At 46.2% G+C, this 21,818-nt stretch overlaps 1 protein-coding gene across 1 annotated transcript in view; it reads right to left on the reverse strand.

Moving 5' to 3' along the window:
* The window catches only part of LOC144115612 (la-related protein 7-like), a 50,063-nt gene extending 29,475 nt beyond the window's left edge, over positions 1–20,588 (reverse strand). The window contains exons 1-5 of the mRNA XM_077650033.1: positions 20,274–20,588; positions 20,067–20,145; positions 19,659–19,759; positions 9,387–9,632; positions 8,087–8,204 (exon numbers count right to left, since the gene is read on the reverse strand). Coding sequence (XP_077506159.1) covers positions 8,087–8,204; positions 9,387–9,632; positions 19,659–19,759; positions 20,067–20,145; positions 20,274–20,405 — 676 coding nt within the window. The 5' untranslated portion in view covers positions 20,406–20,588. The remainder of the gene's footprint in view (positions 1–8,086; positions 8,205–9,386; positions 9,633–19,658; positions 19,760–20,066; positions 20,146–20,273) is intronic.
* Positions 20,589–21,818: the final 1,230 nt, after the last annotated feature.

Consider the following 21,818-nt stretch of genomic DNA (forward strand, 5'->3'; position numbering starts at 1 on the left):
ATCAGACTCTGAGCCATTAATGACACCATTGTGGCTGCAGCTGCTACATCTTCGCATGCCTCCATTGCAGAAAATAGCGCTAGCTATTGCTAGCATTTTTTATTTAATGCGTTAGCATTAGAAGGGTCTGTGCAAGTGGAAATAGCGACCACCATCACACGTGACGTCATCACAACCTGCCGACCATGGCAGGTGGCAGTTAAATTAATGATTAGTCACGAGAGGTAACTCAGGAAGAGCAACCTGGGTTCACAATCCCCATGGGTGGCTGCGTTTGAAACAGCCATCTGCCGGGGCAGTGGCACATTGCTTAACCACTGCACCTGGGTTGGAATGACGACAACCAGCAATCAATATAAAGCAGAGAATGACCAATTCCTTATATATAGCCATTAGCTACAAGAGAATCAGCAGCAACAGAAAATGATAACACATTCAAGCGATCCACCAAGTATTACCTAAGAGTTTTCAGCAGTGTCGCAAGATGCGGCCACCAGATAAATGTAGTCTGTGCCAAGTTCCTCTGCAAGTGTAGACGGGCTGGATACAACTCTTCTTACAGCCAGAAAGGCCGGAATCACTCAGGCAAACGTTGGTTCCATGCTACAGCGACATTTGCTGGACATAATATATAAATCGAGATCTGACCCCTTCAGTACCCTAACGATCCCAAGTGTATGCAAATGGAATGCAACCTCATGGTTGACATAGTTTCGTTTCCCCTGAGTGCGGGCTGCAGTGTACAATGTACAGTTGCGCAGGCTGGCTTTGAGGTTTTCGTCTCTGTCATAAGTATGGAGGAAGACTATTTAGGGGTGGAAACTCTGCTGCCTGCAGCGACCAGAAAAGGTCACAAGCCCGTGGAGCCACTATCATGCTGGCGGCGCCTGGTGGCCTGGAAAGAAATTACCGCCGTTTCGGTTGCCAAGGCAACCGGTCGAGCGTGTTGCTCCCATTCGGCCGCGCGCCTGACTTCTATAGAGGGCACTCTCGTGCGCTTCTTTACCGCTGGTAGCCCGAAGAGCAACTGGTGCTAAGCTTCAACCGTTTGAGCACAGTAAAAAATAAAATGCGTTCTTTTCCATGACCGCTATGGACCTCCTGCATGTTTGTAAACAAACGAGGTGGCGCTGCAGTCGCTAGCGAGCTCGTGGTAGGCAAAAGGTCGGGGAGTGGCGTCGCGGGTAGGTGTTGAGCGCGGGTTTTCAAGGCTTGTAGGCGCGTTTCCAGTTTCTGCGAATCATAGCAATGGTCGATGCTTCCAACTTAGTAATTTGTTGAAGTACACGAGCTCGCGTCGGCCACGTGCGGCCTATAAAGAGAAATAGTTTGCCACTGTATTGTATATATGGTTAGTAGTAAACATGTAGAAAGCGTTCCTGCCGTTTATTTATGCGCCAGGCATTGAATAAAACAAGTTTTGACACTCTGCACTAGCCAGAATGATTTTACTTCGGGACAATAGTGAGGGGAAGTGCTGGCCTTGTTTCGTCGGAGCAGACGTGCGCTCATCGTCTGCTGACATATGTACGTGTCGCGCTGTGCGAAAAGCCGGGACAGCGTCGTGTCCCTGATCTCCTCTGTCTCGCTTAGCGCTGTTTTTAGCCGCATGACCACGCACCAGCCAGGCCGACTTGTCCTCTTGTTAAGCTGGTCGATTTGGTGAAAATTTTTGATTTCTAGAATTATTTCTTTCTTAGCCCTGAAGTCTAGTTTCGTGACGAAAAATTATGGCAAAATATTGAGTACAAATTTATAAATTAAGCTTTTTAGAAGTGTGGTCGTCAAAAATTGTGAGGTAATTTCTTTGATTTCAGTGCCGCATTTCTTTGACCAAAGCGAAAATGCCATAAACTTTAAGGTTCGTTTTGTGACCTCTCACATTTTCTGCGACTGGATCACTCACCTTCGTAATTCGCATGAAAATCAAATGATTCCATTTGTCGCAAACTATTCCTGAGACGTTGAGGAGCGTAATAAACCTCTCGATTTTTTTCCCTACACGTGCAGTACTGTGTTAGTTATTTCTTGTAAGAAACGTTTTCATGTAACTATGCATGCATAAGTACTGATCATATAGAAAAAGAACTAATGGCGTCATCGTACAGAACAGGGCTTTATGTACATGCTGGCATAAAAAAACTGCGCACTATCTACTCAATTATTTGAGACCTTGCGGGAACTTGACGACGGTGTTAATTATAATTACCCAGAACTGCACCAGGTATAGCTATAAATAAAAGGAATTACTGAAACTAGCGTAGGAATTTGATATTTGCACCAAGTTTAGTTACATATCACATGCATGAATAACGAAAACACTTTTCATTGCCGCGTCCCCTCTCAATCTCGCCACGTGTCTCTTAGTAGCACGCCTGCGGCTGCTTCTTTCCAAACAACCTTCGCGATCATGTACTACCTCATGAAACATGACACATGCAAGATGCAATGAAAAAACATATGGCGTTTAGCACACTTAAGGTACGCTATTCTAAGCAACGCGACCGCGCAAGATTGACACAACTTACCAGACTTCTTTCTACTCGAATGAAATAATTACGTCGTCATATCAAGAAACAGTTTCAAGTAAATATTAAATGTCATAAAACGCGCCATTAAAACATGGTGTGCTATTAACAAAAAAACGCATTCCTTGGGTGCGAATGAACCTGTCGGCGCCCCGTGCACTCCGGCTCAAGGTGATAAGTACGTGTGCAGCTGCATGTCTTTTTTTTCCTTGAGCAATTATTAGCCTACTATCCTGAAGTTCAGGTGAATGAACGCAGTAACTTGCATGCTATAGGTGCATTGAGTGGCAGTGCCTATCGAATCCCAGACTTCGCGCTTTACTACCGTGGCCCAATGCCTGTTGGCCAGTTTCCGAATGCGGCATTTATGCGCGAGAAACCTATCGAGGCTAATTTAATATTTTTTATGCTACTACGCGGATCCAGCAGTGACGCAGCTGGTCAATACATGCTGCTTCTGCAGTGCACAGGCTTGAAGCAGCTGCCGCGGTAGCTGCGGCAGCTGCGGTAGGCACGGGCAAGCGGAACCTGTTTTGCCTACCATGCGAAAGTCGCTGCTAACATCAGCGCCACCGCATCTTCGTGACATCGCGGGGTGAAGGAGGTCCATAAGATGATCTGTAACTTCTCGTTGTACGCAGGGCTTTTGTTTGACACCCGCGCGATGACTTTGATTGAATGGGTACTATAAGCGCTGCTGGCATTCGTCGAAGGCAAATATGCTTTCACGTTCGTCGAGTATGTGACCACGCTAAGTTTCATCTGCTGAAGGAGAACGCGGGCGTCGTACGGTGCAGCGTTTATGACTACACGTCAGCTGAGAAGGCAACAAGCGGCAACAACTTCTCATTTTGCTCACCTTCTCCCTGCAACACTTGTAACCGTTTTTTCAATTTCGAACAAAACACCTGCGTCCCATCTTAGTCTAGCAAATTCCGAAGGAGGCCACACTGCGTGTAGCAGCGCTGCTAATGTCACGGCCCTCGAACAGACTCCGACAAGAACTGTTGCTGTTTGACTTAAGGGCACAGAAATACAACGTCATGGCGTGCCCGCTGAAGCAAACACCCGTGTCGCCTGCTTGTCGTCTGCTTTGAGCGCGCACTGCCGGAGCGCGCGCCGGAGCTGCCTGCCCGAGCGCTACATTTTTTTTCTTCTACGACGTGCTGCATGGCGCCGCCACTACATACGGCCCTGTCGGCGCATACAATTTGTGACCTTATCTAATCGCCTGCGCTCGCTCGCACTGACGGGAGTTTCACCTCCTAAATAGTCTTGCTCCGTGGTCATAAGTAAGGCCCCTCATTTTCTGCAGCAGAAAATTTTAAATTCTGCAAAGTGAAAACAGAATCTGCAATATTCCATGGGAAGCATTTTAAGAAGCAGCGGTGTCGCGCCACCATTTCTTGTCTAGATAATTTGTGTTTTGTGCAGCATAGTTCTGTGCCCGTTCGTCCATTTTCACCTTCTCTGCGGCTCTTTCCCTGCCTTATTTTCTTTCTCAACGACTCGTGCCGCCTTCTTTTCACGTTTATAGCAACTCTTTCCCGCCAATGCATGTCGCACGCTTTGCCTCCATGACCCAAGGTTGTCAAGAAGTTCTTTTCCTCGCAGCTCATGAGTCTGGTGGGTGAAGTCTCTCAGATTATCCCAAAGAGCAGCGCAAAATTTTTTTTGCAATATTCGTAGCTCAGTTCTAAATATAATGCGAGGCACTTTCTGAATAATGCGATAAAAAAAAAACTAGCGTCATATTCGTGCCAATACGGTAGGAGTGATTTCGGCAGGCGCTACACGATAGTGATTCTTCCCATAAAAGCATGCAAGTATGTTGCTGAGAGCCGCAGCGCTTGATATGCTAGCTTACTTGAGCGAATGGGGGAGCAAAGCATGTCAAGGCATCGGCAGAACTTCGTTCATTACCAGGTTCTCCCTCTTGAGAAAACTGAGATGACTAAAATAATAAAATTACCATCATTCTATTAATGCTATTAATGACAACAAGCACAATATCTTTAAAAAAAAAAAAAGAATGTGGCTCCTAACACACAATTCCGCGAAAAATGGTAAAATCTGCAAAATGCTAGAGGCCTTACTCGTAAGCTTTCTTGTTCTCTATGGCCAAAGATACGCAGTGTCTAGATTCTGACAGATGAAAATTGTAAAAGCGGTCACCGGGAAACAAGTGCAGAAAGGTACGAAGGACACAGCTCTGACCATTCTGCTATCCTCCGCAAGTCCTGCTTCCGTGTGTGCTGCGTCTCTTAATTGTTTGATCGAAAATGAGAAGACTGATGGTGCCTGTTTTCTTTCATATTCGACACGTTCACAGCTTGTCGTTGACTGCGTTTTGGCACACCGCAATGACGCGTCGCGCAGTGCTGCACTACGGTGGTATCAGTGCATTGATTTTACGCAAGACTTTTGTCACGTGCTGGGCGTTGATTCTATGAGGAAATGTGACAGAGGTGAGTTACTGTACCTAGTGGGCGTCGTTTGTATATGCTGTGATGTTTGGCCACGAGTTCAGATGAACTGGAATTTTATAATTTCCAAATGTTTAGAAGGTTCGAATACTTAGAACAGTGAAGTGTGGTACGAATCAAATAGAACAAGAAATACTACAGTAAAAGCTTGTTAGTTTGACCCCCATTAATTGGGAAATATGAATAATTCTCACATTTTCTCTGGTCCATTGAAGTTCGAACTAACGAGAGTTTAATGTATTTGCAAACTATTTGTCAAAGTTCGGAATATTACTGACTATATCGAACTGTTCTTAAATACTCTCAACAAACATATGCATTTCTTACTCTACATATCAAATGCGGTTTGCCACAGAATGGATAATCGAACTGCCGAGCGCCAATCTGTGTCCGGTCGGATCGCAGGCAGCAGGCTTTTCCTCACTACGTAGGTGAGTGGTGGTGGAGCAGCAAGCGTTCACGCTTTGCCAAAGCGCCAAGATATAGCACCAAGAAAAGCTGCTAGCCAAGCAGTCAGAACCCGTTTGCACCTCTTGCACCTGATGATAGTGCCCCGGAGGCAGCGACTCGGTCGGTTGTGGCTTTCCAGCAGCCATTCTCTGCTCACGTCGACTATCACGAACAGAGGTGGTGAAAACGGTGATTACTTTCGTCCTGGCGGCTTGATTTTTTTTTATGCGACACTTGTAATGCGAGGAAGTCACCTTTGGCTGGCATTTGATCAGCTGCCGTGTGCTGCGGTGCTGTGCGGCTTCGAAACGGTGCTAAAACTACGGAAAAGGTCTCTACCAGCTGCGGTTCTTTTGCCGACTAATTAGCTTCTCCATAGCTAATTTTTTCATGACATTATATATTGTGAATTTTGGCTATACCCAACTATTTTACGATTTTATACCAGTTCGCTATAACGAGGTTTCACAGCACAAAACATCACTGCTTTCATGTTCGCCTTGTTTAAGAGGATGACATTTTCATTGCAGCTACACCTGTTTGGCACACCTAGAGAAAAGTTGCAACGGTGCTTTTGATGATGAAATGAGAACTCCGCACAGCCAGAAAAACACACTAGGCATGCTGAATTTGACAGAACAGAGCAGCAGAAACACAGTGACATCATAAAATTTCTTATAGCGTAGCCAGGAATCATGACACTGCATCAGGCGAAGCAACTGCCAAAAGCATCGTCCCACATGCTGTGGTTCTCAAGTCTGTGCATGCACAGTTCACAGCTTGACCTCCTATGAGCTTGCCGAGAACCAGAATGGCCTCACATCAGTCTTACTGCCAATACTGAGCAATAGATCAAAATACAGAAATACTCTTACTATATACAGTGGTCAACAACATGGTTGTAGTTTTTCTCTTTGGCTCTGGTGCGATGCACTTAAGTAACTTGTAGCATGCGAGTTGTTGACCATACCAAATGCTGTACTTGTTTTCTAAGCATGTCTCGAAGTCCACTTACTATAATCCCACAGCAACAAAAAAACTCCCTGAACCATTTTTCACTCCTTAGAAACAGACTACATGCTCCCAGACAGGCAACTCCACAACTGGTACTGCAACAAGCTAATTTATAAAACTGAGTATTCTCCAAAAAACTGGAGATCAAATTAGGCTGCACACTTCCAGGGATTTGTGTGCTCAAACAACTGGTCAGCATAACCTGTCACCACCCACTGAAAGTGACCAGAAATAGCCTCATGTTTGCCACTCCAAGGGCTATTCTGCCAGCCACACACCAGAATTATTAAATAATCATGGAAATGAAAATAATGCAAAAAAATGCCCAAGAAAAAGCTACACAGAAACATCAAGGAAGAAAGATGTGATGCATGCCTTTCTTGGGTTCATATTTTGATCTAGCCTGTTTGATGCACTTGATTAATTACTGTATTTACTCGTATAATTTGCGCACTTCTTTTTCTTTAGATTAAGGCTTCAAAAAAGGGGTGCGCAAATTATGCAAAAATTTTCTGAACATGTCCTAAAAACCGCTACATAGGTCATAACGCACAATATATACTGTATATTGCCACCTATACGTAGACCCCCCAATCTCGCACCCCTCGCTGGCCACCCCAAAAAAAAGTCGGCTGCAAACGTAAGATGCACACCCTCTCTCACCCGCTCCACATTATGTAGTTCCCTGCGGGATGGCATGACAGTGCGTGCGCAGCTCAAAGCAATAAACGTGCAATGATACAATCGCGAAGCCAGCAGTGGAAGGCAAAGGAGATAACTGGTGATAAAACAGTGCTCTCACATGCGGCCCAGCTGACTAGTGGCATACCGAAAGCAAACGGGGTTCTGTAGTTCCGGATTCAGGCACATAGGCAACTGTTCGTCCAGGAAAGTACCGCCAGCGCAAGCGAGCTGGGTAAATGCTGCACAATTCATTCTCTCGCCACTCGCACCTTTCGGAACTGCACATGGCCATGCCGACTTTCCCAAGCCTGCGTTGCGCGTACCGGCGTACATGCTGATCACCGGCATAGTAGAAAGTGCAAAACGTGCAAATTTTTTTTTTTTTTTTCAAAAATTTGGGTAAAAAGTTTGGGGTGTGCAAATTATGTGAGTAAATACGGTATTCTGGCTCTATATCACTTACCCCAATGATTGATTGCAAAATATTCCACGAGAAGACTGGCTGGGCATCTTTTCTTTTTGTTTACAATGCTCTCTTTGCATCTACATTCACAGCACAATTTTTATTATATACACGACTGAATTTGATGTGCTCAACACTCATTCATTCAAGCCGAAATTATACACACCCTTGCAAGGGCTAAAGCAAAATGACATGCATTCAAAAGGTGAGTCTTGGTCTATGGTTCAAAAGTAGAGGATGAACCTGCAGAAAAGTGCCCACGCCTTGTTCTCTATTACATACTAAACGCCCAAGCAAGTACTAACCTAGAACCTTGTCATGCCGCAGCTACTGCACTTTGTGCTGATAAGTAAACGTGCAGCCAACTCCACCATCAAAGCTCATATGCATTCCTGCGTTCAGTGCTTCACAAAAGAAGTCTGCTCAAGAACTATAGAAAAAAATAAAGCCTATTGTCTTACCATCGTCGTCAGACTTTTCTTCCTTCACTTCCTCTGAGGGGACAGCCTTGTCATCATTTTCAGTGGACCTTGCAGCCACTTCAGGCTTCTTGCTATTCCCATCGTTGTAGCCAAAGTGCTGTGCATGAAACACCAGAAACAAGAAGCACAAGTGAATACTGATGTACAAGGCTTTCATAAACCACAAAGCTGCTATCTAGAGAAAAAGGAGGGGAAGGGGTGAGGGAATTCCTTACACAATTACATATAAAGAGAACATGTGCACATCTATAGCCCTAATCAATGTGTGAGCCAGCTTCAGAAGCATGTTCCTGCTGAGTTTGACAAATCAGCATAGCACTGATGCATGAACACGGCTTGTCTAAACCCCGAGCTACGGGCAATTTTTCTGCAGGCAAGCAAATGCATGTGTGCCATGTGTGGTGTGCCTTTGTCGCAATCATCACACATCCAATGCAGGTTTAGCAAGCCTCCTGATATGACACCATGCAAAGGGAAAATGCACCCCACAGGAGTCTGTGCAATGTGTACTTTGATGTACTGAATGCAACAGCAAATGTGAGTTTGATCTAGAGGTTTCACACCCCTATTTTAAATGGCATCCTCAAGGGCACATATCAGTTATTCAATACAGACAACAGTTTGGAGAACCTAAGAGTAAAATTGGTGGGTTTGACTGTTGAATGAATTACCATCCATAATGACAGAGAAAGGAAGTCAAGCAAAGTCAAGCTTGTACCTTAAAGCAATTATTATAAATATAATTGCTATAAGATGAAAACCTGGCTTTGCTGAAAAGACACTGTATCATTTGACTACCTGTTGACTTGCAATATGCGATAAGAGGTGCCATGGTTATGCTATGCTAAAACAACAATAGGTCGAACACGATGGTGACAACCAGACAAGAAAGCAGTAGATTCATAGTTCTGCTACAATGAGTAGTGTTACCACTACTCTACGAACCGTTTCCAATTGCGCCTCAGATGTTGCAATCCCAAGAAAGGTGACAACATCTTTAGTATATAAAGCTGGTGGGCAGAAAACAATGAATGCATTCAAATCTTAATGCCATCTGACATAGAGTTAAAACTTAAGAATACCTTAACAACAAATGGCAAAACTGGAATGCAAGTAGTTGCTGACCAACACACATGGAGCAATTAGTACACCTGCAGGCTGCAATGTGCCATCTACGCATTAAGGTACAGAAAACATGACAAAGGCATGAGATTCACCAACAAGACAGAAGGTGCCAAAAAACCCAAAACAAAGGTGTGGCTTTAACTCTGAGATATACCTGGCAGGCCCTATCGACGTCTTCTGGAGTGGCAAACTCAACAAAGGCAAATCCCTTGATACGGTTGTTGTGGCGGTACCGTGGAAGGCTCACGTAGACCACCCGTCCGTGACGGCTAAAGACACCTTTCAGCCATGTGTGGTCAGCATGCAGTGGTAGCCGCTCAACATACAAGGTACACTCGTCCACATCGGGCTTTGTTGCAAGCTCAGCACACCGCCGCACTCGCTTGCGTTCTTCATCTATCTGTACAAATGGTAGCCATAAGAAGAGAACAAAAACATAAGTGTCCATATATTCAACAAGCCAATGTTACACCTTTTTTTCTACTGACCTAAAATACAGTCAGCAAGACAGAAAAAAATTTAGTATATACCAGAATTAAATAGAAAAGACCAAGCTATGGTAATACAGGAGTGCTGTGAAAGCAGTGACAGCGCTTTTAACGGTGTACAAAAGCAGTGCAGAAGTCAAACAACAAGAACAGACCATCGTCACTGCTGTTGCTTTCGCCTGACGTCTGCTCATTGAATGCCCATTTACAGCTGTGTTGGGCACAAATTGCAGGGTCAGCCGTTTCAACATTGGCAGTAGAAGCAGCAGCAATGAATGTCAATTATGATGAGACTGGATGAATAAATGTCATCCTCAAGTACCTCACAAAGAGTTTCACTGCCTTTGAGCATCTACTGCTAGCATTCAGATCAGGGCATGTTTCTGTGTGAGTGAACCACTACTCCATTGCCCAGCGCTCGGTGCCACTTGAATGGCACATAGGTGCACCTTAACTAACGCCACAGGACTTCCAGGTGTTTTCGAAGATGAACATTGGTCGAGTATATTGTCACGGAGTTCTCACGGAGAGACGCTTCAACAGCTGGAGTCGGCAAGAGGAGACGGTAATGGCGGCCGATCCACGATAGCACGATCGCAACCTCATCGTCTTCGCGGACAGCTTGCGCCACCTGGCAACACTAGGTGGCATTATTCCCCCCTCCGAAAAAGAAGGGCATCGCAGTGGTGCCGCCAGCAGCGTAGGCGCGCTAAGAACGCGAGGAAAACGGAGCACACACAGAGTCACAACGGAGGGCCGCTAAGCCGTTATCGGGCATAGTACGGCTTGAGCCGCACGACGTGCACAATGTCAGAGCTGTTGGGCTGTCGACGTCTCGGTTGCGCGGCACCGTCGGGAACCACTTCATAGGTAACATCACTGATACGCCGTAGCACTTTATAGGGGCCAAAGTACCGGCAGAGTAGTTTCTCGGACAAGCCCTGGCGGCGGACAGGTGTCCACACCCAAACTTGTTCACCGGGATTGTAGTCGACCTGTCGGTGTCGAAGGTTGTAACGGCGCGCATCAGTGCCCTGCTGCCGGCCGATGTGTACGCGGGCAAGCTGACGGGCTTCTTCAGCGCGTTGGGCAATTTCATGAACATCGGGTGCGAGTTGGTCGTCATCGAGGCATGGTAGCATCGCGTCAAGCATGCTCTGGACTTCACGTCCATATACAAGACGAAAGGGAGTAAAGCGTGTAGTCTCCTGGAGGGCCGTGTTGTACGCAAATGTGACGTACGGTAGCACCTCATCCCAAGTTTTGTGCTGAACGTCTACGTACATTGACAGCATGTCCGCAATGGTCTTGTTTAAGCGTTCGGTTAGCCCATTGCTCTGCGGATGATAAGCTGTGGTCTTGCGATGGCTAGTGCAGCTCAACGTAAATATATGGTCGATTAGCTGCGCTGTAAACGCTGTGCCTCTGTCGGTAATAACGCACGAAGGGGCTCCGTGCCGCAAGACGATGTTTTGCATGAAAAAGTCGGCGACCTCTGAAGCTGTGGCACAGGGTATCGCCTTGGTCTCGGCGTAGCGAGTCAAATAGTCAGTAGCGACTATGATCCACTTGTTTCCTGAGAGTGACAACGGAAAAGGACCGAGAAGGTCCATTCCTATTTGATCGAACGGAGAGCGGGGTGTAGTAACGGGCTTGAGAAAACCCGCCGGCTTAAGCGGTGGCGTCTTCCGGCGCTGGCATTCACGGCAGCTTTTTACGTACCTTTGGACATCGTCCGAGAGTCCGGGCCAGTAGTACATGTTGCGTATCCTGGCGAGCGTCCGGGAAAAACCCAGATGGCCTGAAGTGGGCTCGTCGTGGCATGCCAATAAAATGTCGGCGCGAAGATCGGCCGGAAGTACCAGAAGGTAAGCTCTTTCTTGGCCTCTCGAGTTCTTCTTGTATAAGATACCTTCGCGCAAACAGAAAGAGCCGAGACGTCGAGCGAAGTGTCGTGGTAGAGGCATGGCGTGACCTTCAAGGTTGTCAATCAGCGGTCGGAGGTCCGTGTCAGCCCGCTGCCGGGCTATTATGTCCGATGCATTAAGTATACCGAGGAAACCGCTGTCGTCGTCGATTTCGGGACCGGAAGAGTCGAGTGGTGCACGCGACAGCGTGTCGGCGTCTTCGTGTTTACGGCCCGACTTATATACGATGGTAATGTCGAATTCTTGGAGCCGTAAACTCCAGCGGGCCAATCGTCCAGACGGGTCTCGCAAATTAGCCAGCCAGCATAGGCAGTGGTGGTCGGTTACGACTTTGAATGCGCGGCCGTAAAGGTAAGGGCGAAATTTCATGGTGGCCCACACGACAGCAAGGCATTCCTTCTCTGACGTAGAGTAATTGCGTTCGGCGCGGGAGAGAGTACGGCTAGCATAGGCTATAACTCTCTCAATGCCCTCTTGGTGTTGGACAAGGACAGCTCCAAGACCGATATTGCTGGCGTCGGTGTGGATCTCGGTGTCGGCCTCTTCGTCGAAGTGTGCAAGAACGGGAGATGTCTGAAGGCGTTGGCGGAGCGAAGAGAAAGCCGGCTCTTGGTCTATTGTCCAAACGAAGGAGGTGTTGCTCCTGGTGAGGCGCGTCAACGGCTCTGCAATCTTTGAGAAGTCCGCAATAAACCGTCGGTAATATGCACACAGACCCAGAAAACGCTGGACAGCTTTCTTGTCAGTCGGAGTAGGAAAATTGGCGACGGCGGCTGTCTTGTCGGGGTCGGGTCGAACTCCGTCGGCGCTCACAACGTGACCGAGGAACTTGAGCTCTGTGTAACCGAAGTGGCACTTCTGGGGCTTCAGCGTAAGATCAGCGGAATGGAGGGCTCTGAGGACAGTTCGCAGGCGCACGAGATGCTGTTCAAAAGTTTCTGAAAAAACGACAACGTCGTCCAGGTATACAAGACAACTTTGCCACTTGAGGCCGGTGAGGACAGTGTCCATCATCCGTTCAACCTTCCCAAAGCCCGTGGTCTTCGCCTGTTGTCCTTGTTAAAAAGAAGGATGGAACACTTCGATTCTGCGTGGACTACCGTAAATTAAACAATGTGACTAAAAAGGACGTCTACCCATTACCCCGCACCTCCACCAAATTGTCACGGAGTTCTCACGGAGAGACGCTTCAACAGCTGGAGTCGGCAAGAGGAGACGGTAATGGCGGCCGATCCACGATAGCACGATCGCAACCTCATCGTCTTCGCGGACAGCTTGCGCCACCTGGCAACACTAGGTGGCAATATGCTATATGCTTGACACCGATGCAAAAAGCCACTGGTTTCATCAACAGCTATCCTCATTCTTCTATGATGGCATGCAAACACAACAGGATTTCTTACTTAACAGGAGATTTGTTGTGTGTGTTGTGTTGGGTTTTCTGACACATAAGCAACTAAGGCTAACATGCACGAAACATGAGGTTAAAATGTATGTTTGTTAAAAAAAAGGAACTGAAAGTGTTAAAAGCTATACAGTCATGCCTTGCTTATACAACCCCGTTAATATGGATGACTTAAATTATGGACAATATTTCTAAGGGCCACACTTTTTCAATGTATTTACGCCTCGTTAATATGGAAACTTGCCATCCGGAAAATGGACAGGGTGAAAAGGTATGAAGCCCATGGGACACGTATAAATTTTTGTCCAGTTAATATGGACAGCTATGAGAACAAAATCTCAAGTGCCTCTGCCAGGTGCTCCACCCCTTGTATTTTGAGTGCAGAACATCAGCGAAAGGCAGTGAAAAAGTGCAAATGCCGTAGTAACGGCCTGTGTGCGACTGGTTTCATGCTTGATAGTGGCAAGGCGCCTGGTCAACACAGATTGCCATTTGTCACAATGGATGAATGGTTGCGAAAAAAAAATTGGCAGTGGCTTAGCTTGGTTATGCCAAGATATACGTAGCGAGAGGTACATTTCCCTGGCCGAGCTTGTCGTGGTCACTGTACGTTTAGCAATGAGAGACATTGGGCTCCATCTTGGTGGCTATGCGCCATCTATTGCACTCAGCAGTCTGGCATCTCCGTTTGGCAAGCCATTCCTCTCTCTGTTCGGGTGTCTCCGCTGCTCTCTTTGCCTTCTTACGCTCATTCTCTCTTTGTTGAGTAGCCAAGTGCCAGGCGACAACCTCAGGATCAGAAGAGTTAATCTTCTACTGTCTATACCGCCGTTTAGCAGCGACTGGATTCTCCTCTGCATCCATGTCAAACGTTGTGATACAGCCACCCATTACATCTCCGCCTTTTATATGCAATGCTGCGCATGCGACGCGTGGTTCGGGTGATAGAGCGGCGTGTGGCAAGGTGGCGATGAAGCGCGCAGCGCACCAGTGGGGTCTCTCCGGTTACCATGGTATCGGCGCAAGTGCACAACTGCTCATCCACGTGACGTCACGCACAACTCAGATGTGGAGCGGGCGCGCGGCCGCGGCGACGGCGAAGCACACGCCGAACCTGCTGCTCCTCTCCGGTTGCCATGGTAACGGCACATGCGCACAACTAGCCTCTCCGGACCACAGCGAAATGTTCAACAGGTAGCCAAGTGTAGCACTTGCTACAAAAAACTCTTTCTGCGCGCTACGTTGAAAACCATGTTCACCACCTGTCAGCCAAGTGAGTACAGAGTTCTTGGGATGTGTACAGTTCAGGAGGTACTTCATCACAACAAGAGGTGCCATCACGCATCTGATGGGTCACTAGGCGTTCCAAACGTGCTAAAACCTGCAACGCATCACCTTAAAGATAATGGCGACCTGAAGAATCACCTGGAGCTTCCCAGATTGCCCAAATTCCATTTCACTGCCTGCTACAATGCAAAGGAGCAGTCGGTAGCAATAAAGTGGTGTTTTTTTTTTCAGAACATTTTTTTAAAATTAGTTATTATGGATGACTCGCTTTGTGGAAACTTTTGCTTGGGAAACAAAGTGCCCACATTAAAGAAGCCCGACTGCAGTTAGTTTAAAACTGCCCTTCCTTTAGGAATCGAAACACATATGACATGCCTACAATTGCATTCTCTCCCAAGAGTAAGCTGGCATGGCATGGAATGTAAGCCTTGTAAAATACAGTAAAATATTTTTTTCATAGTTTCCCAAGTTTGGAGCATGTAATTAGAATGTGGCTTTCTGTTGATGTGTGCATGACTTCCATGCTCCCAAGATGGGTTTTACCACGTGTAGCTTATTAGTTACTTAATTATTCCACACAGACTGCCATTTATCCCTCAGTCCATAGTGTACTAACTTCACGCATTATTTATAAGGTATGTCTACTTTCTTGATTTCCTTGTTGTGACCTTGTGCAGTGCACACGTCAGCTCTCTCACTGCTACCAATTCCAATATGGCTTGGGACCCAGCAGAATTTGATGTCATTCCTTATGTTGTGAACCATGTTATATGATGTATTAATCACCACAAACCTCATTTATTCGTTTTTAAAGAATGCCAAAAAAAAAATGTATTAAGCAGGAAAACATGTGACATAAACTGCCCAATTTTGAAAAATTACTGTTGAACGAGATACAAAGGCATTTACAGATATATTCACTTCATAAAAATCTCGATTAGCATTCCTTGGCACAAGGACAGAACGGCTCCTTTTTCAGTGCTCACAGAAATCTGTCCACATTTGTGCTGTCCTTGGCAGGGAAGAAACTGCAATATGCATCCGGTTCGTTTACGGCAATGACAAAATTAGCGCTCTTCCTAGTTTACGGATGCTTCGCCCTCCTACATTAATGAACTGCGGAGAAGCCGTGGCTGTGGCTGGCTGTAGCAGCGTTTCTGAGCTCTGTTCCCCCAACCCGGCCGGCTCGTACGTAAGCGCATCGTTGTAGTTCTCAGATGCTTTGTCCCCTTGCCCCAAACATTCCGAAGAAGCTGCTGCATTTCTCCTCTTCATGTCGCATCCTTATGGGAACAGCCCACTCAAATGTAAACACAGTGCTTTTTTTTTTCCATGCTTCGCCCCTTTGCATCAGGGATCTGCAAAGAAGCCACCATGGAGGGGGACTGCCACTGCATGACACAGCATTCTGCGTGCCCCCAGGTTCGGCCCACTCATGTGTCTGCACATGTGCAGTTGGTTGCTAAATGCATTACATGACCAGAATTTGCCAAAATTTTGAATGAAGTAGCTGGAAAATTGCATTATCCGAGAACGTATTAACCAGAAGAGAAATAGTGAAATTCTATGGGACAGTTTTATTGCCCGCAATTCTGAGCGTATGAACCGGGAACATATCAATAAGGTTTTATTGTAGTGACATGACTGCATTTCTGGAGTGCAGTGCTGCAAGTATGCTGAAGGAATCTGTGTAGACAATACTGTTTTCGATACTCTCATTTATCTTCTCTACAAAGACCACCAAGGCAGCTTAACATGAGGAAGCTGAGGAAGCTAAGCTGCACTTCAACGTTAACTGCGGTTTTCAAGCTATCCATATAAAACTCGGTGTAGCTGTCATATTTTTCTCTTACTCTTGATATTTTCTTGAATGGCAAGTTCTGCTGAAGTTCCGTTTGAGGTTGTTTCTTATGGAACTGTGTAAAATTAATGAGAGATTTTCCAAATTGTTAAGTTGATTTCTCTGCAATGCACTTCGCCCAACTAATGGCACCAATGTCAGAAGTCGGACTGAGATGAAATGCTGATTACACATGCCAGTGCCCAAGGAGTGCCCTTGGTGTCCTTAGTGAAACCATGCGAACATCTGTTGTGTTGAAAAGCACACAAACTATGCCTATATTTTGTGCTTGGAAACTGCTTGCTTTGCAGTTGGTTGAGCACAGTGCACTGCGAAGAAACCAACTCAAGAATTAGAAAAATTTCTCAATCCAAGTTGCCAGCTAAAATAATCTGGGTGGGAGCCACATTAATCTATAAACCGGTCGCTTTAATCTGATTGCCAAGCATTTATTCCAAGTGCTAATGTATTTAACCTGAATAGGCCCGTTCGTTCGATTTGCCTGCACAACATGAACTAGTTCTCGCAGTGCTGCACTTCACCATTTGTTTCGGCAGCGCAACATGGCGCCCCCTTTGAACGACACAATTAGTTTCAGAAAGGTGCAGATGCCGTGCAGGTCTAGTTCAGGAAAAGTTTAGGAAAACTGCATCTCTTTAGTGGTCTATATCGAAATCGTGCAGCTGCAGCAGCCATGGAAGCAGACGATGGTTTGCACAAGTTGCGTTACGATAAAGGCCGAAGAGACTCAAGTTATTCCACTCATCGACAAGAACGGTGCCCCACTCAAACCTGACCCGTACAGAACGTCATTGCAGCCTCGTTAATTAGGGCTCACTAAGCGGCGATGGAGGGAGGGTGACTGTGCTCTTCACCGGCAAATTTAACCTCTCGACGGACCCGTCACTGGTGTCTTTCCTTTAGAAACAATAAAGTTATAACAATACTCAACACCAGGCAAGTTAACTAAAAAGCAGACATGTGCATGCATCATGGTGCACGTTGTTGCAAAAACCGCATAATGTGATGTAACTTGGTGCGCGCACACCTTAGTTGTTCAGTATGTTCAGTAAAAGAACACACGTGCATTTCACGTCAGTTGCAGTGAGCTTTCATCGAGGCTGGCTCATGGCAACCCTTCGCTGCGATGTGCTGTTTGAAAATTCTTGACGTGGTTCGGGATGTTGGTGGCTGTAGAGGTGGGCGGCACAAAGTTGGCTGCAATTTACTTTGATGCCAAGACTAGCAGACCACCAGACCTGCACTCGTTCATTTTGGAAGCAGCCAAAGCCAAGCAGCACTTTCCCAGAACTGGCACTGCACGCTCACAGCACCGCCACACAACTTGACAGAACTCATGCGGCAAGTGCAGGTGAATGGAACGAACCTAATTCGCCTCAAATAATACAAGTGCAAGCCATATAATCTGAGTGCCAACTGAATACAAATTTTTAATCCAGGCACCAGCCCAACTTAATCTACATGTGGAAAGCAAACACAGGAGGTAAGTGTAATGCACAAATCTCATGAATTAAGCAAGGCTCAGCTGATTATTATGACCACGCGTTACCTGTGCAACACTAATGCATGATAATTCACATTCGTCATACTGCTGACAAATGTGCACTTATAGAAAAATGCAGTCTTAGTACAGGACAGAAACAGAAGGTGCTCAAGTACGATGACTAATGCCAGATCGTTGTGCATGGTGGAAAATGCAGTACAACAGAATAGAGTTGCTGCATCCTCGCAGACACGAACACGAGATAGTATGGGTCTTTTGTAGGGTGGCACACAGTGTTCCCCGTTACGAAAAGCAACAATCCGTGCTCTAGCATACCAATAGGAGATCAAAAGCAGGGTTTGCCATTCAAGCATTGTGATGCACCAAGACAGGGCAAAAACACTAATGTGCCCAGGCATGAGAGATGTGCAAAAAATGGTAGACACGCTTAGAATCAACGTAAAAATGGCAGGGTACACTGCTGCAACTGATACAGAACATTAAAAATAGGTGGCACGTACAACTATGGCAAGGTTGTGGTTGCTGCACAGAAATACACACTCGGCCTGCACATAAGGCAAGCTGAGAAAGAGTTGTGCAGAAATGCAATTAGCACAAGCAGTGTGGATCACCGGTGTACACAGCTATTCTAAGACACTGTAAAGTGACCCAGAGTCCAGTCAACCATCAGTCACCGGAAGGATGTCAATTAAGTACTCACAAAGCATACACAGAACAGGTACATTAAAAAGGACCACTTGATCTCATCTTAAAATGATGCACCGCTTTAGAACAACAGCTGCACATTCTAATCTCAGTATGCATATCAGCATAACAGTCACCCAAAGCACAATGACAGTGACGTGGTTTGTTGAAAAGCGCTCTGTAATCAAGTTGAGCATGAAAGTGTGGAAAAAAAAATCAAAGAACTGCACCCTCATGAGAGCAAAAATGAAGCTAGAGGAACTGCATAGTTCATTATTTTAGTACCTGCCTCATCATCACGAGGCCCCATGACTGAATTTTCAGCTAGAGCCTTAGCTCCTTGTTTCATTGTGCAGACATGCAGAAAACAGAACAGGTAAAGAAACCAAATTTAATCAAGATATAATAAGCCATAATATTTTATGAACCAGTGTTGAGCGTTGTGCTCGATATACAGCTTACTGCCTCAGTAAACTGTATGGTGACTGCCATATGCGCAAATTTCATCTGCTGCCTTTCTCCGGCATTCATCATGGTCACCACTCCTCTCTAGGATGCGAACAGTCACCATAAGTCTTCTTTTCCACCTTATTACTCCTCGTCATCAGACTGGCTGATGATCCATGACCAAACTGTTGGACTGGCAATGTGCAACCCCTTCTGGCATACACAGTGCACCATGAGAGTTCTTGGCTACCCCATGCAGTCTCCCAGCAGCAGCTTTGCCTGCAACAGTCACCTGGACATTTCCTTAAGACTGTGATATCCCTGCTGTTGTGAATGCTGCACAACAGTTACGATAATTTAAGTAAAGCATGTACGCCTCCCACAAAATAATCTCTTTACCACCCCTTCTTTCCTCCTCCCCCTTTCTTCACACACTATTTCTGGGCTCCAGGTTTCGGTTGGCAAGCCCACCTTCCAGAAATGCAGGATAAAGTATTAGCGTCATTATTATCAAGACGACCCATCTATAAGTTTTGTAACGCACCATTGTTTAACATAACCAGAAGCTAGCACCTGTGAGGTTACGGTTGAGTAAATTGGCATCAGGGTTTGCTTACATTAATGCTGATGATGCACAAGTTTCGCAAAGATATGAAGTGTTGTAACAGAGACGGGGAATTCAGCAACTCCTTTGTTACTGTCCAGTACTGACTCATGCATATGTGAAAGGACACGGAGGAGGCACAAAGTTGTGTTGAAAGCACTCTGGTAATAACGTAATATTCTTCTGCAAAAATCAAACTGCAGAAATAACTTTTTCACCTGGAGCAACTCAGACGTGGCTATGGCACCTGCGATGTCTTTGACATCCGCAGTAAGAGCCCGGATCTTGTGGAAAGTCAGGAAAACCTCAAGATCGACATCTATAACGAAAGAAACACAGACGAAAAGTCAGCGAGCGGAAATCACGCAAGTTGCGCGGGAAAAGCCTCGGAATTGGCAGAAACTGATACCTTGGACATACCAAGTTATGTCACACGCTTAGTTTACATACCCTATAGTTCCACAAAGTTAGCTGTGGCAAATTCATGTTAAATTTGTATCTTCCGCACTCTGTTTACACCTCCCCCCTCCCTTTCATTTTCGCCACCCATAAACGATGTCTCTGAATACAAAAGAAAACACGAGCGAAAATAGAGCTCTCAGTTATGTTTGGATGCGTTCACTTACATCCTTTCTTGTTCTTCTGGACCAGCTCGTTCATGTAACGGTCCTTACGAAGGTTGGCGTCACTGAAATAAAACTCCATCTGCAAATTCAGAACAATGGAGAAAATTGTCTGATTTCGGCGTTATTTCGGAAACTTTATCGAAGAAAACTTTGAAAAGAGGCAAAACCTTTACATTTCACGAAGAGGTACCGCTCACAGCAACTCACCTGATCCCGTATACTTTTGAAAAGCTTTTTCTTGCGCCGGCGTACTTTCTTTTTCTCAGTCTTTGCGGTTACCCGCGGCTCTTGAGTTTCTTGAACTGGCGTCGACTCGCTTTCTTGTGCCACTTCCCCCATGTCTCAGAATACCAACGGTGAGAATTTGGTAATGAATACTTGTAAACCCTGCAGTGCAACTATGCGCGCAACTCGCAAGTACCGAAAGCACGAACTGCAGCGCGGGCGCGGGGCTCGGCGCATGTAAGTAGTACAACCACGCACGACACCATGCAAACAACGCGACAAATAGCGCCTGATTGCGGATTCTCTACGATGATGATGATGGTAGCGGATAAGATGACAGCATGCTGTGGCAACTGATATTTGTATTCAGTATGTATTAATGGTTGTACTGCTGTAGGATAGATATTTTTGCAGGATTTGTGATCATTAGCAAGCATAACAGCGATTATGATGGTATGCAGGGGTGCCTGGCCTGGATGTCGGCATATAGCTATGCTAGCAGCACCCTGCTACCCACTGCAGCCACTGCAACGTTACGTTATCTAGATGGAGTGGTGTGCCTGCAATGTGAATATAAACCTTCCTGGATTTGGTGAAACAAATTTCTTCCGTTCTGCAACTCGCGACAAATGCGCAGTCACTACGACATCAACAGTACCTAGCGCGGGAAGTTGAAAAAAAAAGCGGCTTTGTACAACACTTATGATTTATTCGCAGATTTTTATGTTCCGAAGCAACACTGATGGCTTTGATGGACGCTATGGTGGACCATTTCAAATTAGTTCCAAGTGAGTCCGGTTCCTTTACATGCACCGAAACCTCATTACGTAATTAAGCGTTTTCAAAATTTTCTCAGCCCGCCGGGCGCCCTACTGTTGCGTAGGTCGAAACAAGTTCAGCTCTCAAGGAGAAAGAAGTATTCAGGCAGAAACAATCTGGTTCTCGAAACTTCTGAAACGCGGCGAGCAAAGAGATGAGGACACCCCTTTCCCTAATAGACGTTGACGGGGCCGGGTAGCACGGGGGGTTGCAGTTTTGTCCTGTGCACTACCCTGGTTCCTAGAAGACATCATCTGGAGCGGGCTGACAATTTACAGCGCCGTATCATGGGTAGGGCATCCTATCACGGGGGGCTGCCATCTTCGATAACGTGATTACGCCACCATTACATGCCTCCTGACTGCTCGGCTCCTTCCTCGTCGTGACGGCTGCTGCGTCCGATGGTTCGGTTCCGCGGCAGGCAATGCTTAGGCTTATATGGTGCGTTGTAAACGAGTGGGAAGAGGTTTGACCAAAACTTAAAAGGACATTTTAGAACACTAATTTGATCACTTGAGGCACGAACACGTGATCGGGCTTCATGTCGCGGAGAGCCGCTCACCTCTCAGCCTCTTTGAACCAACGAATGAATTGCTTGAATGCTTGTTATTGCTTCCGCTGAAGGCTTTGCTGAATGTTTTTATTGTTATGATCTAAAACAGCAAAGTTTAATGTTCCTGCGGCAGCGCAGATCGTTGTCGTATTGTT

The sequence above is a fragment of the Amblyomma americanum genome, chromosome 1, assembly GCF_052857255.1.
Source record: "Amblyomma americanum isolate KBUSLIRL-KWMA chromosome 1, ASM5285725v1, whole genome shotgun sequence".
Taxonomy (NCBI): Eukaryota; Metazoa; Arthropoda; class Arachnida; order Ixodida; family Ixodidae; genus Amblyomma; species Amblyomma americanum.